The 15,359-nt window shown below is 40.0% G+C and overlaps 2 protein-coding genes across 3 annotated transcripts in view; one reads left to right on the top strand and one right to left on the bottom strand.

Annotated features, from left to right (window-relative positions):
* The window catches only part of LOC117302260 (activated CDC42 kinase 1-like), a 54,264-nt gene extending 42,200 nt beyond the window's left edge, over positions 1-12,064 (bottom strand). Inside the window, exons 1-3 of the mRNA XM_033786117.1 lie at positions 11,888-12,064; positions 1,957-2,201; positions 843-1,061 (exon numbers count right to left, since the gene is read on the bottom strand). Of these exons, the coding sequence (XP_033642008.1) occupies positions 843-1,061; positions 1,957-2,178 (441 nt within the window). The 5' untranslated portion in view covers positions 2,179-2,201; positions 11,888-12,064. The remainder of the gene's footprint in view (positions 1-842; positions 1,062-1,956; positions 2,202-11,887) is intronic.
* A 1,640-nt stretch (positions 12,065-13,704) lies between these two features.
* Positions 13,705-15,359, top strand: part of LOC117302239 (kazrin-like) — a 72,110-nt gene continuing 70,455 nt past the window's right edge. Inside the window, exon 1 of one of the 2 annotated variants that reach the window (XM_033786088.1) lies at positions 13,705-14,074. In XM_033786088.1, the coding sequence (XP_033641979.1) occupies positions 14,011-14,074 (64 nt within the window). In that variant the 5' untranslated portion in view covers positions 13,705-14,010. The remainder of the gene's footprint in view (positions 14,075-15,359) is intronic. The other variant, XM_033786087.1, reaches the window with a different exon arrangement.

The following is a 15,359-nucleotide window of genomic DNA, read 5'->3' as shown; positions in this document are numbered from 1 at the left end:
AACAAATCATGAATCTCCCATACGTCTATCTACAGAGCCGTGAACTTCAATCTTTAAATATTTGTATTGTACAAATCCCCAGCCGTGACACTTGTGTCCTTAAGCAAGAGATTTAACCATTGCTTCATCTTTCGGATGGGACGTAGAGCAGTTGGTCCCATGAAGTGTGAAACGCATGAAACAGAACGCGTGTAAAGGGAAAAGTGATATCATACATGTAGCCCTGTGTAAACAGATCCAGAGTTGAGAACATTACGACCACACAAAAAACCATATTGATGGAAGAAAACATATGTGCATCATATGAATGTTTTTGTTAAGGCAGTGGACACTAAACTGTAATTACTCAAAATAATTATTAGCATAAAACCTTTCTGGGTGGCGCGTAATGGGGAGAGGTTGATGGTATAAAACATTGTGAGAAACGGCTCCCTCTGAAGTGCCATAGTTTTTAAGAAAGAAGTAGTTTTCCACGAATTTGATTTTGAGACCTCAGATTTAGAACTTGAGGTCTCGAAATCAACCATCTAAACGCACACAACTTCACGTGACAAGGGTGTTTTTTCTTCTTTCATTATTATCTCGCAAGTTCGATGACCGATTGAGCTCAAATTTGGGGGGGGGGGTTTGGAAAAGGAAAAGACATGTATCGGTGTGGTCTCTGGTAATAAATCATTCCCTGACAGTTTGACGTTGATTTGTGGTATTCCAAATTAGTGCTATAAAGGGTTTTATAAAAACAATAAGGGATTCAAAACCAGTTGCCATGGCATGAGCTGTTTGGAAGAAAGCATCTCATGCTTGAATAGGAACAACAATTAATACAATCTTGATGGACTAACCTTTCTGTGGCCTGGTGTTGTCCACAAGCCTTTACGTACCACTCCAAATGAACCATCACCAAGCCTTTCCAGCAATGTTAATTCTGCTTCCCCAATCAGACATGTCAAGGTCTGTGTCACACTACTGCTTGCTGGATGATTATCTGCTGGGGTTGAAATGGCTGTTTTTATCTTGGGCTTAGTTGTCTGGATGTGACTTTCCCCTTTACGATTAAGAACCTTTGAATTTGCAATAGAAAATTATTATTTTGTAAATGTCGTATTATGATTTTCAACATAAAACTTAATTTTTTAGAAATTAAAATGACAAAGTAACATTTAACTGCAAAAAAGGAATTAAAAACTAGAGATAGTGATTGTAAACACTCACACAGCTGTTCCTATAATTAGTGGTTTTCTAAGCTCCAATAAAAGACACACATTACAACTTTATGACATGTGGTTTACATGGTCTTGATTCTGATACTCAATCGAAAGGAGCTTTAAAACAAGAATAAAAGGTCAACATGAGGTCATGGCCATCATTTTGAATAAATTTAACCCAGGCTCAATTTTGAATGCCCAAGGAGTCTATAACTGAAGAACAGGTTGTAAAATAATGTATACCGTAATTTTCGGATTACACATGGTAGTTGTCACAGTCCTGATGGTTTGGCCTTTTTTGATAAAGCATTTTTGAAGTCATGTGGATGTTCCTCCCGCTCTCAAAAAAAAACTTTCACATACTGAGTAGTACATTAATAAGTACCATGCCTTTAACATGATACATGTACATATACGTACATGTAGGCTTCTGCAGGGGTTTTGTCTTGACCAGCAGCTTTTTTGTTCGCCATACCAGTCCCAGGCACAAAAAGAACTGCCGAACACTTTTTACAGAACTTTTTACAATAATTTCAGGTTGCTTTGGCAACTGAGCACTACTGCAGCAGTGGCTTTTTGGAGTTTGCTAAATCATGAATTTCTGATTACACATGGTTTACCCTCAAGTAATTTACCAGGGTTCTTCCTCACTGTAACAAAACGATAACTAAGCACTGTACTGGTTCTTACCCTTTTCCTTACATGCCTTAAACGGTAAGAAAATTGAACGCAAGACAAAACTGGCACTTACACGTTCAAGGAATGTCCGTCGTCTACGTCGCTTTACTGCATCCATCAGGCGTCGCACAGCTGGACGACCCATTCCTATTTTTTCCAGGTCATCACTTTTGACAAAGTCAAAATGCTCCAAACGTGATAGATGGAGGCTGTCATGTATGCTGGTAAAGAACTTCTGCAGTTGTGTCTCCTCAAGAAGCTCCTTCAACCAATCAAGACTCTCTGGCTCCTCCATGGTCCAAAGTATCAATGTCAATTCTAAATCAACAAGAATGTTTAACATTAACAACTACAAGCAACACAAGCTTTAAAACAATTTCGCAAAATAATTTTAAACATAAAATACATATACGTAGACTCTGTGTCTATAGACCATTTTGAACCATGCGCAGCTCGCTTATACGACGCCGATTTGGGGGTAAAAATTTGCACAAAAGGATAGTACACACATGTTTGTGTAAACTTGTGTACCATCCTTTTGTGCATGGTTTTTGCCCCCAAAATGGGGGAAAGGATACGCGTATAGTGCAAGTGCGCTGCATGTTGTGCAACGGGTCTATAGGTGCCAATGTTTATAAGTCCAAATAAATTTATTCTACTATTCACCATTTGTGGCTGTTATAATAATAATAATAATAATAATTTGGCGGGCTAATCATCCTTACTCGCAGCTAGAGCTGAATTGCGAAGGACGCGGCTACGTGTTTGAGAAGCAAGCATGCAAGGGCGCATTCAGCTGCCAGCCACATCAACCCATTATGACCACGGAGCACAGCCAAGATCGACAGGAAATTACAACACTAGTGAGTGACACCAAGTTATAACAACCCTAACTCTCCATTCTTCAAGATGGAGGGTTATGACTATTGCAGCACAACAATTCCTCCATGATGTAAGTGGCACCCAGTCTAACAGCCAAGAAAACACTGAAAAACAGAGTAAGGCCTTGTACGAAACGGCGACTTCAGCGAGAGCAACGGCTAGATAGCGTGTCTATCAGTGCTGAAGATCAGAAAAGGCAGATGCGCACGATCTAGCCGTTGCTGTAGAGTGTAGGCGAAGTCGCGGTGTTAGACTTGGCCTAAGACTGTCTGATGATCATGAGTTGTAATTTTATGATTGTAGGCTTACAGTTTTAAAAACAAGTTTGTCCTTTGACCCCACTAAATATTACTACTTTGGACTCCAATCAATGACCTCCGGATGAGCATGCCAGTGCTCTACTAACTGAGCTATCAGCCCTTGGCACTCTTTTTTTAAAGAGCATCATTAAGGGAAAAGAGTCTGTGCAGAGGAAATGCTCGAGCACATGCCCAAAGGAACTTAATTGGTGTGCAATATGAGCAGCTCTGAAAAGACCACCAAAGACCTGAAAATTAATACTAGTTTGTTATATTAAAATGATTTTATGTATCATGTACAATCCTTCTGCTGGACAGGTTAGAATATAATTTGATCTAAATTAAGAGAGATCAAGTGCCCATCGAATGCAGAATTTTAGGATTACTTAGTCATCATGGAGTCTTGGACATCATGTAAAAAGTAGTATAGAAAAGATAGAAAAACTAAAAATCCATATATCAGAACCAAAATTTGACTTTCTACAATTCTACCACCAACATTCCAAAGTAAGCCGGTAATGCATTGTTTGTTTTATTGTTGGCCTATTTGTAAATGTAAATGTTAATTAATGTAGCTTAGGCTAACTGTCAACATTTAAATTAAGAACACTCTACCCTCTATCTACAGTGTAGTGTAGATCTCATCTTGTGGTCCGAACTATAACCTGGTGTCATGTGTTTTCAGTAAATTTTCACATCAAAAACTAAATGATTTAAAAAAAAAAAATCATCTATCCAACCTTTCAATAATGACACTGGAGTGAGGTCATATTGTTTTCAAACCTGTCATTGGTTGGTATTTTATTGAATATTCAGAAGCTAGTATGACGTGCAAAATAAATAAAAAATATCATTCAATTAGGCCTACTATATTATTTAACAAATTTAATTACATTTTTGTCCTAAAACAAATGGCTACTAGATTAGAATCCGGAGATATCACAAAGCATGACAGTAAAACACCCCACCCCCTTGAAGCACAATCAATTCATAACAATCTGTTTTCCCCATTTCAGACCAGCAATTTTTTTATTATTATTTTTTCCAAGAAACCAATCTTTTATATTTTCTCTTTTATGTAGACCATATTATTTATGAAACCCAAATTTATTCCAGTCTGCAGTTAATCAAACAATTTTTTTCCATTTTCACTTAAAATATTTCAATTTTTTCCCCTATATTGGCACACCATAGAATCCCAAACAGCAACCACATTGTGATCTATCTAGTGACTGAAAGAGAATGAAAGTTAAACTCAATCTAGCAGTAATAATTTTGTTTTGAACTTTCGAGGTTGGATGATGTTTCTTTGACTCATTTGGTTGTTGGCATAATAATGCTAGTAGTCTAGGCTGATTTCTGAAAAAGAGCTCTAATTAAGGCGATTGAGGCATTTTGGGGTAAAAGCAGGGAACCAGACTTTTTAATAAATTTCAGGCGCGCTGATTCCGAAAAAATGGTTCCCAAGCGAAATTTTGAGTTTTTGACCATCTAATTTGCATAAATCATATTTTTGACCTTTTTGAACCATTTTAAGCAAATCTCTGTAACATGACAATAAAAAATGACAAGTGATGCACCAGTACCTAGATGTTGAAGGTCACAGAGTATGATTAAAACATTTCTGAAGTAATTAGTGCAAATTAATACTCATGAATATGCAAATTAGTGGCCGCTAAATTACAAAAACATGATTTCTCTTCAATATCTCTGTAGCTAGGCAAGCAAACATGATAAACGAAGTGTTTTTCCTTTGTTCTGAGGCTGAACCAATGTGATCAATGATAAGGAAGATGCTTTTTATACAAACGAGCTAGTAAAATAGCTTAAAATGCTTATTTATGCAAATCAGCTAGTATGACTACCAATGAATTTCATAACAATTCATGAATGAATGCTTAATGTTAAGGCCCCTTAACTTTACACCGAATAACTACTTGATGCTAATACAGGCCGAAAGAGCAATTGGTGTCACTCACCAATCCCTCATATTAAGTTGGGTATAGAATGAACTGCTGTTGCCTAGGAACATGTAGCCATACAGCGAGTTTCATCACCAATCCTGTTGCTGAAATGCACACATTGCTGTGCATTGAAACCCATGCTTCTGGCATGAACACAAAGTATCTTCCAGCAGGTAACTTGTAGGGATTTGACTCATTGACATCAGTATGGGCTGTGGTTCTGAGTCACCATGTTCCCATCCCATAAACATGGGCTCAGGAAGCTCAGGTATGGAGCAGTGAACATTTCACCAAATAATGATTGATAGGAAGTACGCATCAAATTGAAACAGGGAGCATCAATCTTTCATGGTTTACACCTTGAATCAAATCAAAGAGGTACAGACTCGACTGAAGCCACAACAAGAAATATATTGGTGTTGTTGGTCAGACCAGGGGTGGATCTCACAAAGAGTTAGGACTAGTCTTATCTCGAGTTAGGACTAGTTACTCGTCCTAACCATGGAGGAAGAAAATAGAAGGAGTCACAACGAAGGCACATCAAAGGTTTAATGTCTGCTGCCGCCGTTCTAAAGCAGCAGGCGCGCACGCGCGCGCTGTTATCTTACACTGTGCTGCAGAATGCACTGCGCCCAAAACTATTGCTTGTCGCGCCCACGCACGCAGCGCTGTCTGTGAACATAAACACATGCAGTTAAAAGATTGCCGTGCAGATAGCTGAAGCAAATAATAATAATAATCATCATAAACGACATTTAAAGACGCCCTACTAAGTAAACTAAATCACAGCGCTTACATAATAATTAAGTACATGAAAAAATAAATATAATTAAAGGAAAAATAAAATGAAATGAAATGAAAGCCACCTGTAATGCAATAAATTGATTAATGTTGAAATAGATATGTTTCGATCATATTCTTGAAACAATTTGCGCTACAATATTTTTTATTGCACAGCATTGCACACATTAGGGGGATTGAAATTATAAAAGCTAAACAATACGTCTTTGAATTTGTCAATTTGTTGGCTCCCGGAGATAACCGGAAATATCCTTAAAATAAGTTGCTAAAAAGACCCTTTATTGTAATATCTGAATGTTATATTTAACGTAAGTCAGCTTCGGATTGGCCAAATTCGACAATCAAAACATCAAAATACTCGGTGGAAAAATTGCTGTTGAAAACAATGAACTGCGCAATGTTAAAAGCCCGCTTATAGTAGTGCGCATGCGTTTTGTGTTTATTCGTTTGTTTACAGATTTCTTTCCTCCAATTATGAAGGCCTGCTGAAGCAGGCTGAGCGGCAGAAGACATTGTACACAAAGGGTTTGTCGCGCGCGTACGCGCAGCGCGCGGCCGTAACGTATAAATTTCCAATGGGCCATTTCGAAGTGCGTATTGGTTTTGAGATAAGAGGCTGGGCGATGTGACTCCTTCTATTTTCTTTCTCCATGTCCTAACTTAGGACTATCCATGCAATTTGTATATCTCCTAGGACTAGTCCTAAGTTAGGACTAGTCCTAACTATTTGTGAAATCGACCCCTGATCTCTTACACACACACTCGCCAATGCCATAATGAAGGGCCTTCCATTCCAAAGAGTTCCTCACTTTTATGTCGCTCAATCCATCCTATGAGGGCACCAAGGTACTTGAACTTCTCAATGACGGAAGCGCCATTTAGTCCTTACCATCTTTCGAGATGCATGCCATCGCCTTGGTCTTCCTTAAGTTTAACTGAAGTCAGATTTAACATCTTAACTTCTCTTATGAAGTCATACTCTGCTAAATTTGAGCTGCAAGTAATTCTCGTGCCAAGTCCGCCATGTAGAAGAGGATGCCATCATTGCAGTCAAGGTCAGTGATACCCATTGCTGGCACTCTCCGACTTCAGCAATTTGTTTTGCTCAATGACATTTTCCAGGAGGACATTTTGGTAGGTTCAGCAAAGTTTGTCTTTAGCTCCTTATAAATTCAAACTTTTCAGCAAGTGAAGTGGACTTGGCAGAAGCCCAACATGCTTTAGGACAACCGGCAAGTGAACTGGACGACCTGCTCCATCATCATGTCGCGGGCAGGCGGGATCTCCGGCGGCGTCTCTCAGCCTCCCTGTCCATTATGCAGGCAGCCAACTCTGCTGTGGTCTCTGCCTCAGCATCTCTCATCAGGACAATGACAAAGCTCAACCTCAAATGTGGTCAGGGGTGCATGGTCTTGGAGGTTGTATGTAATCACCTGTCTTTCTAGCATTGAGTGGAAGTTCTTGTGCCTGGGCTGTGGTGTTAAAGAAGAGACTGATATCATCAGCAAAGTCAAGGTCGGGCATGGCTACTGCGGGATAGAGGCTCGATCTCCTTGGCATCAATGTGAATCCAAGATCCACCTTGTGTCTGCCGATAGCACGTCTGAGGGCGAAGTCAATGATGAAAATGAACTGAGGGGAGGGTATCCCCTTCATGACTCCTGCCAAGATCACTGCACAATGGTCCATCTCTCTAACCCTCGCATCCTTCCTCACTGTGTTTGTTGAAGGTAGCCATAATGAGCGGCCTCCTGTATCACAGATCGCATTGGACTTTGGGCTGTCGTCATGTGACCACCTCCGGGAAGGGTGGGGGGGGGGCAATGCCATTCTGTCAGGCCAAGACCTGGCCAGCACACTTGTTCCGCAGCATCGATCCTGTCCACTCTCGGGACTGGAAGTAAATGCTTTGCCATGCGATTTACCATTAGCTTCCTTTAAAGGCTATAATAAGATTTGGGGGCACCACTCCTCTCAGGACTACCCTGGTTGCTTCCCTTGTCCGCACTAGGATGTGAACGTACGTTAGTTACGTAACGAGCTCTACCTGCAAACCGGAGTTTGCAGTCAGAGAGGTCCTTCTCCTACGTAGACTACCAATCTAGGCTTAGGAGTTCTACCTACCCTAGATGGTGATCAGAGAGGTCCTTCTCCTAAGTAGACTACCAATCTAGGCTTTGGAGTTTTACCTGCCCAGGATGGTGATCAGAGAGGTCCTTCTCCTAGGTAGACTACCAATCTAGGCTTACGAGTTCTACCTACCCGGAATGGTGATCAGAGAGGTCCTTCTTCTAGGTAGCAATCTAGGCTTATGTGTTCTACCTACCAAGAATGGTGGTCATGGAGGTCCTTCTCCTAGGTATACTACCAATCTAGGCTTACGTGTTCTACCTACCCGGAATGGTGATCAGAGAGGTCCTTCTTCTAGGTATACTACCAATCTAGGCTTACGTGTTCTACCTACCCTGGATGGTGATCAGAGAGGTCCTTCTCCTAGGTAGACTACCAATCTAGGCTTAGGAATTCTACCTACCTGGAATGGTGGTCAAAGAGGTCCTTCTCCTAGGTATGCTACCAATCTAGGCTTACGAGTTCTACCTACCCGGAAGTGTGATCAGAGTTTTTCTTCTCCTAGGTGGCCTGTCAACCATAGCTGACGAGCCTAACCTGCTCGAAATGATCTGTTTTTTCGGCACCATTTAAAATTGCCAGTACACCTCTGCCAATCAGTTTAAAACAGGGTTTGGCGAATCAAACCAAGCAGTAGGAGTCCGTTTAGAAGAGGATAGTTCTCCTGGGTTTGTCTTTATTATCATTGCTAAAACTGCATACAGAGATGCAAATGTTTTGCAAAAACTCTATTGTAGGGATGCATCGATTGAGCAAAAAGTGATGAATGGTGAAATGTATTGGTAGTCAGACTAGCTGATTTGCATAATAAGCACGTGTAGCTATACCAACTCATTTGCATAAGCATCTGGCTTGCCAATGAACACATTACATGCATTGCCTGACCCTCAGAACATAGGTAAAAACATTTCTTTATCGTGGTTATTTGCCTAGTTTCAGAGATATTAGAGAAAACTCACTTTTCTGCTATGGCTGCCACTAATTTGCATATATTTTGTTAAAATTGCTTACCACTAATAATAACTTCATAATTTTTTTAATCGTTTTATGAGATCTTCAAAACATGGGTGTAGCACTTCAATTGTCATCTTTGCTTTCCTAGTTACCGAGATATTTAAGAAAAATTATTTTTCTGTAATGGCGGCACTAATTTGCATATTTATGATTATTAATTACCACTTATGTCTTTCGAAATGTTTTAATTCTTCTCTGTGACAGTCAACATGTAGTACAGACTCATCGCTTGTCATTTTTGCTTGCCTGGTTACAGAGGTTTGCTTAAAATAGTTCAAAAAGGTCAAAAAGATGATTATGCAAATTAGATGGTAAAAAACTCGCTTGGGAACCATTTTTTTCGGATTCAGCAAACCAAAAATGTGTTAGAAAGTCTGGTTCCGCACTTTTACCCCAAAATGCCTCACTCAGTCACTTTTTCCAGAAATCCGCCTAGACTATAGTGATTTATACCAAAAACTCATAATTTTCTACATGTTTGAGCAACCATGTACATACATACGATAGGGAACTTTATTCCCAGCATGATTAAGCCTGAGGAAAATACAGACCATGAGTAAACAGCAGAGCTTCTGACATTGGTGGAGCTAATTACACAGTCTCGCAGTAAACGGGAATCCAAGTTGGGGATTGAAAACATGTGAGGGTCGATAACATATGACCCTCCGATAGTTTTCAGCTTCATGTCTCATCATGCACTACGAATTTGCCTATTTTTACAACCTGTCAAGAAAGTCCACCATTTCCTACCCTTCCGTAACCATTTTAGACCTGGAAATGACTTGTTTTCAAAATTTCTACGCATTTTATAACAACTCTGTGCTGTTCATCTTAGCGGGATGCCGCACGAAGCCAGCAACCCCGCTAGATATAAATTGCGTATAAAATGTTGCAAATGTACGTTGTATACCGGTGGTGGACTGGGGGGGGGGTAAGTGGAGGGCAGGATCACAATACAAATCACCGTGGCAAACCACCCATCCTAATATTATATTTTGGTTTTTAACATCTATTCATAAATACCTCGGACAGTTTCGCTGTTCCTATTGGTAGAGAGCGCGTCACATGGGTGTGTATAAACCTTTGTTTATGACCGGTAAAAAGTGTTGAAACATGGGCGTGACAAGCGAGCTTGCACCTGTGCTTATAAGACAGTTTCTTCATTCCTATTGGTCGAGAGCAACGGCCGGGACAGTTGTGCCACATCATGCGATACGCGCGAACGCAAAGCATTCCCTTATAAGGAGTTGTTTACCCGAGGGCGGCGGAGGGCCTTACCATTTCATAGCTGGAGGGGTGTGGTGTTGAAAACAATCATTGAACAATTAAAATGTTTGCATTTATTTCAGTTTTTTACTAAAAGTGTTGATGTTTTTTGACCGAAAAGGTATTTATGAATGGGAATCAAAGTGTGTTGAATCGGTTTTCAACTAGTGGTTTAAACCCGCCGAGGCCTGGTTCTTGACAGTCTACCTGCAGTAGACTAATCCCCATAATTATTTATCTGCGGGGATATGCAGCGTTTTTTCATGCGTGACCTCTATGTGAATATTATTTAGTCAAAAGGGCTTCTGGAATTTTGTCATTTTCAGCCTTTTCTGAAAAGTCTCAACCAAAATAATGTACCAGTAAATTGTTAAAGCAATCAGTGAAACTCAAATTTTAAAAAGAGAAATTTGTACGTAAAAAATGGCTTAAAAAACAGAGAAAACAAGTCTCAAAAACACAGACAATTTTCATGTTATGAATGTCGGCAACAGTCCCCAATTAGTATGTATGGTCTTTGGCCATTTTATTTAACACTGAGTTGGAATGATTATTCTGAATCTATTTTGAATTTTTGACCCAAATTGAACGTAATTATGGCGGCTTAGTGAATTTTCACCAATATTTTAAGTTTAGTCTAAAGGTAAGATTTTCTACTAAAATGATAGATTATCTAAAATATCAACCATAAAGGCTGCGATTTGTCCCATCTTTGCCGGAGATTATGTTGTACGTGTATGTTGTATACTTTCATGAAATCAAAAAATTATGTCATTGCGTATTGTAAACAAAAAGTTACGCGGCGGGAAAGGTGCCTGCGGGAATATTTGTAACGCGCAGATTTGGGGTATCAGAGGATACACATGTTGTGTTTTGTTATTGATCAACATAGTAATAATGTGCGAAAAATAACTTTGTCGGAACATAGGGGTGTCGAAATATAGGGGTTTGATATTGTGATCAACATAGTATTACTAGTAATAATGTGCGAAAATAACTTTGTCGGAACAGGGGTGTCGGAACATAGGGGTGTTGGAATATAGGTTCATTTGTCGGAACATAGGGGTGTCGGAATATAGGGTTGTCGGAATATAGGGGTGTCGGAACATAGGGGTGTTGGAATATAGGTTCAATTGTCGGAACATAGGGGTGTCGGAATATAGGGGTGGCGGAATATAGGATGAGTTGTTGGAACATACTGACATAGGGGTCTCCGTCGGACTATAGGGGTGTCGGAATATAGGTGTGTAACCATTTTAGGTTATTATAAGAGTACCTATTCTAGTATAAATTAAATAGTTCTGGTTCAGGTTCCGGAAAAGTTTCCGTATGGTGCCACCACTTTTTCATTCGATATAAAATAATATAGGAACTTATTAACCTGATTGATATATCCCTTTTTGTAAAAATGAGTGAAAAAGTGGTGGCGCCATTCGGAAAGTTATCCCAGGTTCCTACGTACGTTTGTAAACAAAATATAACTTTTTGCCAATAAAATATCAAATTGATAGATAGATAGGCCCTACACAATTTAGCATCACCCAATTCCTTTAGAAAGTCAAAGTGTGAGTTTCGATGCAGATTTTTGAAAGGCAAAGCCTTTTTTAATTCAGATGCTAATAATGTAAATTTTAACGAAAATGCTAACCTTATCCCATTTCATTACAGTAGGAAGATTGCTGTTGAAGATCTGTCGCTATATACGGCCGTGTGTGGTGTTGGTACGTACCGGAAGTTCTTTTTCGGCAAGAAGGAAGCTTGGAAAACGAGAGAACACTAGTTTAGTTAATCGTTTTCTCTCCTCCAATCAAGCGCTGTGTGTGTGTGTACGCGTATTGACCGGCTGGCCAGAGAGAGCCTAGACTCGGTTCCAAGTCTGTAATTGCCTGCAATAGCGCCCTCTTGCAGATTTAACCCTCCGTCATTGGCTGGCCTAACTACGATCACTATTGCGAGTTAGTATAGCTAGAATTGTTCAAAACCGTATATTAGCCCCCACTTTGGGACCACACAACTTTTTGTATGTTGGTATGACATAAAATACAGAAAATCCATTACTTAATGTTGCTTGGCGAAAATCCTCCACCGAGTCCCGAAAGAAACTTAGTTCTCGTTTCCACACTGTACCATTAAATTGATGTATTTCTTTAAACCCCCTGAATGCAAGTATGTTGATTTACAGGCTTGTTCGATACAATTTTAAGTTATCACCAAATCTGGAGAATGCTGACTCTCTGTGTCATCTGTGGACGCAGCGTATCAATACCGCGCGATACGCGTGTGTGGCAAAATGATCATCGCTGACGTGACACGCGTGTATGACAAAATGAGCATCACGTGACACACGTGTATAAATGGCAAGATGTCAGCGCGTACATAGACCGTTTTTATCACACAAGCGCGAGTTGACTCAATACTACCAAAATATATATAGCGTTATAATGAGACTTTCCAACACGTGGCAGCAGACTTACCAGGTAAACTTCCATTGTTTGTGTGGTTCTGAACATGGGCATAATTTTGAGAACAAATTTACACTGCAGCAATAACGAGAACGATAACGATCACGACGCAAAGAGAAAGCATTGTATTGGTTGAATTGCTCCACGTGGAATACGCACACGCTCATTCAACCAATGAAATTCGTTCTCTTTGCGTCGTTATCATTATCGTTCTCCTAATCGCGCTGCAGTGGGACCGGTCCTTTAGTCTGCTAGCTGCCACCTATCGTCCCAGAAAGTCTCCTGTATTCCGCAAGTGGTGTATAGTAAACAAATTAAAGCACGCACGTATAGCAATAAAAAACAAATGGCATCATTATGATACTTATGATCAATCAATAAAAATTGTTGATTTTTGTTATAGGAGGCCCGGTCACACAGGCCCCAATAATGAGAACGATAACGAGAACGATAAAAATGCACGCTCTCGATTGGTCGAAATGCTCCAGCAGAATACGCACGCTCTTTCAACCAATGGGATGCGTTCTCTTTGCGTCGTTATCGTTCTCGCTGCAGTAGTGGGACCGGGCCTTCATGCATGTTTAACATGAAGAAAGAGGGAAATTGATATCGTTCACATTATTAACCGGTTGGAGAAAGTTCATGCACTGCCGTGAACGATGAATACCGATGTTATAAAAGAAATACTGTTTTTGACCAACTGTGCAGTTTCAGAGCTTAGTAACAACCATATTTGGATTAAGTATCTTCAAAAACCCATGTGCGTCAAATTTCATGCGGTGCGGAGATGTGGACCGTCCACGGGGAACCAAAGGCCCCTTTTCATACATCCCGTGGTCTAAGCCTGTGATAGAAAATCTGCGTGGTAGATGATGATGAGAAATGATCGCAGTCTCAGACTTGAATTTAAGTCTAGAGAGAGAGAGTTCCTTTCGCACTCAAGTCAACTCGTACCCCTGCTGGTCTTATTATTACTAGTCAACTCGTCCAAAAGGTTCACCCGGCCGGCGGCCCATCCAATGTTTTGCTGAAATATATGGGTCGAGTTTGCACTGATCCCGAACACAAATTCCACACAAACACTTTTGTTGTGTAGGTTGTGAAATTACACCATTCTTGCTGTCGTTGATTTAATATGAAGCATAATACAATGTAATGAACAATATTGTTATGACTGCGACCTACGTATGTAACCTGTAACTCCATGAAAAATTATAGTTACTAGAGTTAGACTTTGTCTTTATGCTGCCTGTGTGCTTGGTTGGGTCAGGTCGGTGGTGTCACTTTTGACATTGACAATTACAATAGTATGGCGGACGTATTCAAAACGACCACAGCGGACCTTGGGCTGATGAAAGACTCACTTAGTACAGGTAATTATCGTATTAACTATTATAACAATAAGTTGGGGTATAACATTCTAACTTTCCGTATGGCGCCACCATTTTTTCACTCATTTTTACAAAAACTTAAAAAAAGGGATCTCTTTCTCTTTTTTTCTTCTCTTGTGTGTTGAGCTTTTTGAGGTAAATACTATATTCACAACGAATTAAAAAGTGGTGGCGCCATATGGAAACTTTTCCCCAAAAGGAGGAAACAATAACAATAACATATCGTACCGTCATATGTTTATCGTAGCCATAGTTGCGATAATGTAACCCTCCTCCCGACGGCCGCCAGGACGGGGGTTACGTTATACCGCAACTAATCAACCCTCTGAATATGTTTGCGAACCCAAACTTTGATTCCCGTTTACCTCGAGACTGTGCAAGCTCCACCAGTGACAGATGCTCTGCAGTTTACTCACAGTCTGTATTTTCACCAGGCTTAATCATGCTGAGAATAAAGCTTCCTGTCGTAGGTTATGCTCAAATATTTATAAAATGATGAACTTTTGGTATAAATCACTAACTAGTGCATTATTATGCCAACAATTAAATGAGTCTAAGAAACATCATCCAACCTCTAAATTAAACAAAATTATCATCTGCTAGTAGATTGAGTTTTATTCTCCTTTAGTCACTAGATAGATCACGTGATGTGGTTGCTAGGATTCTATGGTGTGCCAATATGGGGAAAAATTTAAACATTTTAAGTGGAAATGAAAAAAAAACAGTAATAAATTCTGATAAACGTAATGAATAATATCTCTAAATTAGAGAGAAAATATAACAGATTGGTTTCTTACTCCTTAAACTTGAAAGGTACTTGAAATGCTCCACCACTTTGATGTTTCTTTCATTTCAAGTGGGACAATGGGAGTGGATGTGGAAGCAGTTGACTTTCCAATTGTAATGAGTTCTGTTTTCTTGAAACTCATGTGTAGCCCGAGTTTTCCTGCAGGTGATCTTATAGCTTCTGGTGTTTCAGCCATCTTGGTAGCAGATTCCTCGAATAAAGCTGTTCCGCCCCAACTTGATAATCGTCCCAACTATAGTTGGGACGTCCCAACTATAGTTGGAACAGTAATGCAGGGTACCAGCGCGTTGCAGGATACCAGGGTTGTTTTTTTGCTGCTTTGTGCTGGCCCAATTTCATGGCTCTGCTTACCGTAAGCACAGAATCGGCGCTTACGGAAGCAGAGAATTCTGTGCTTACAGCAAGCGTGTTTCACAGGCTAGCGGCAAATTTTGGCTTCTGCGCGTGTGTACTCAACTT

This window comes from Asterias rubens, chromosome 18, assembly GCF_902459465.1.
Source record: "Asterias rubens chromosome 18, eAstRub1.3, whole genome shotgun sequence".
In the NCBI taxonomy this organism is placed as follows: domain Eukaryota; kingdom Metazoa; phylum Echinodermata; class Asteroidea; order Forcipulatida; family Asteriidae; genus Asterias; species Asterias rubens.
Note: the sequence above shows the minus strand (reverse complement) of the source record. Positions and strands in the feature narration are given on the sequence as shown.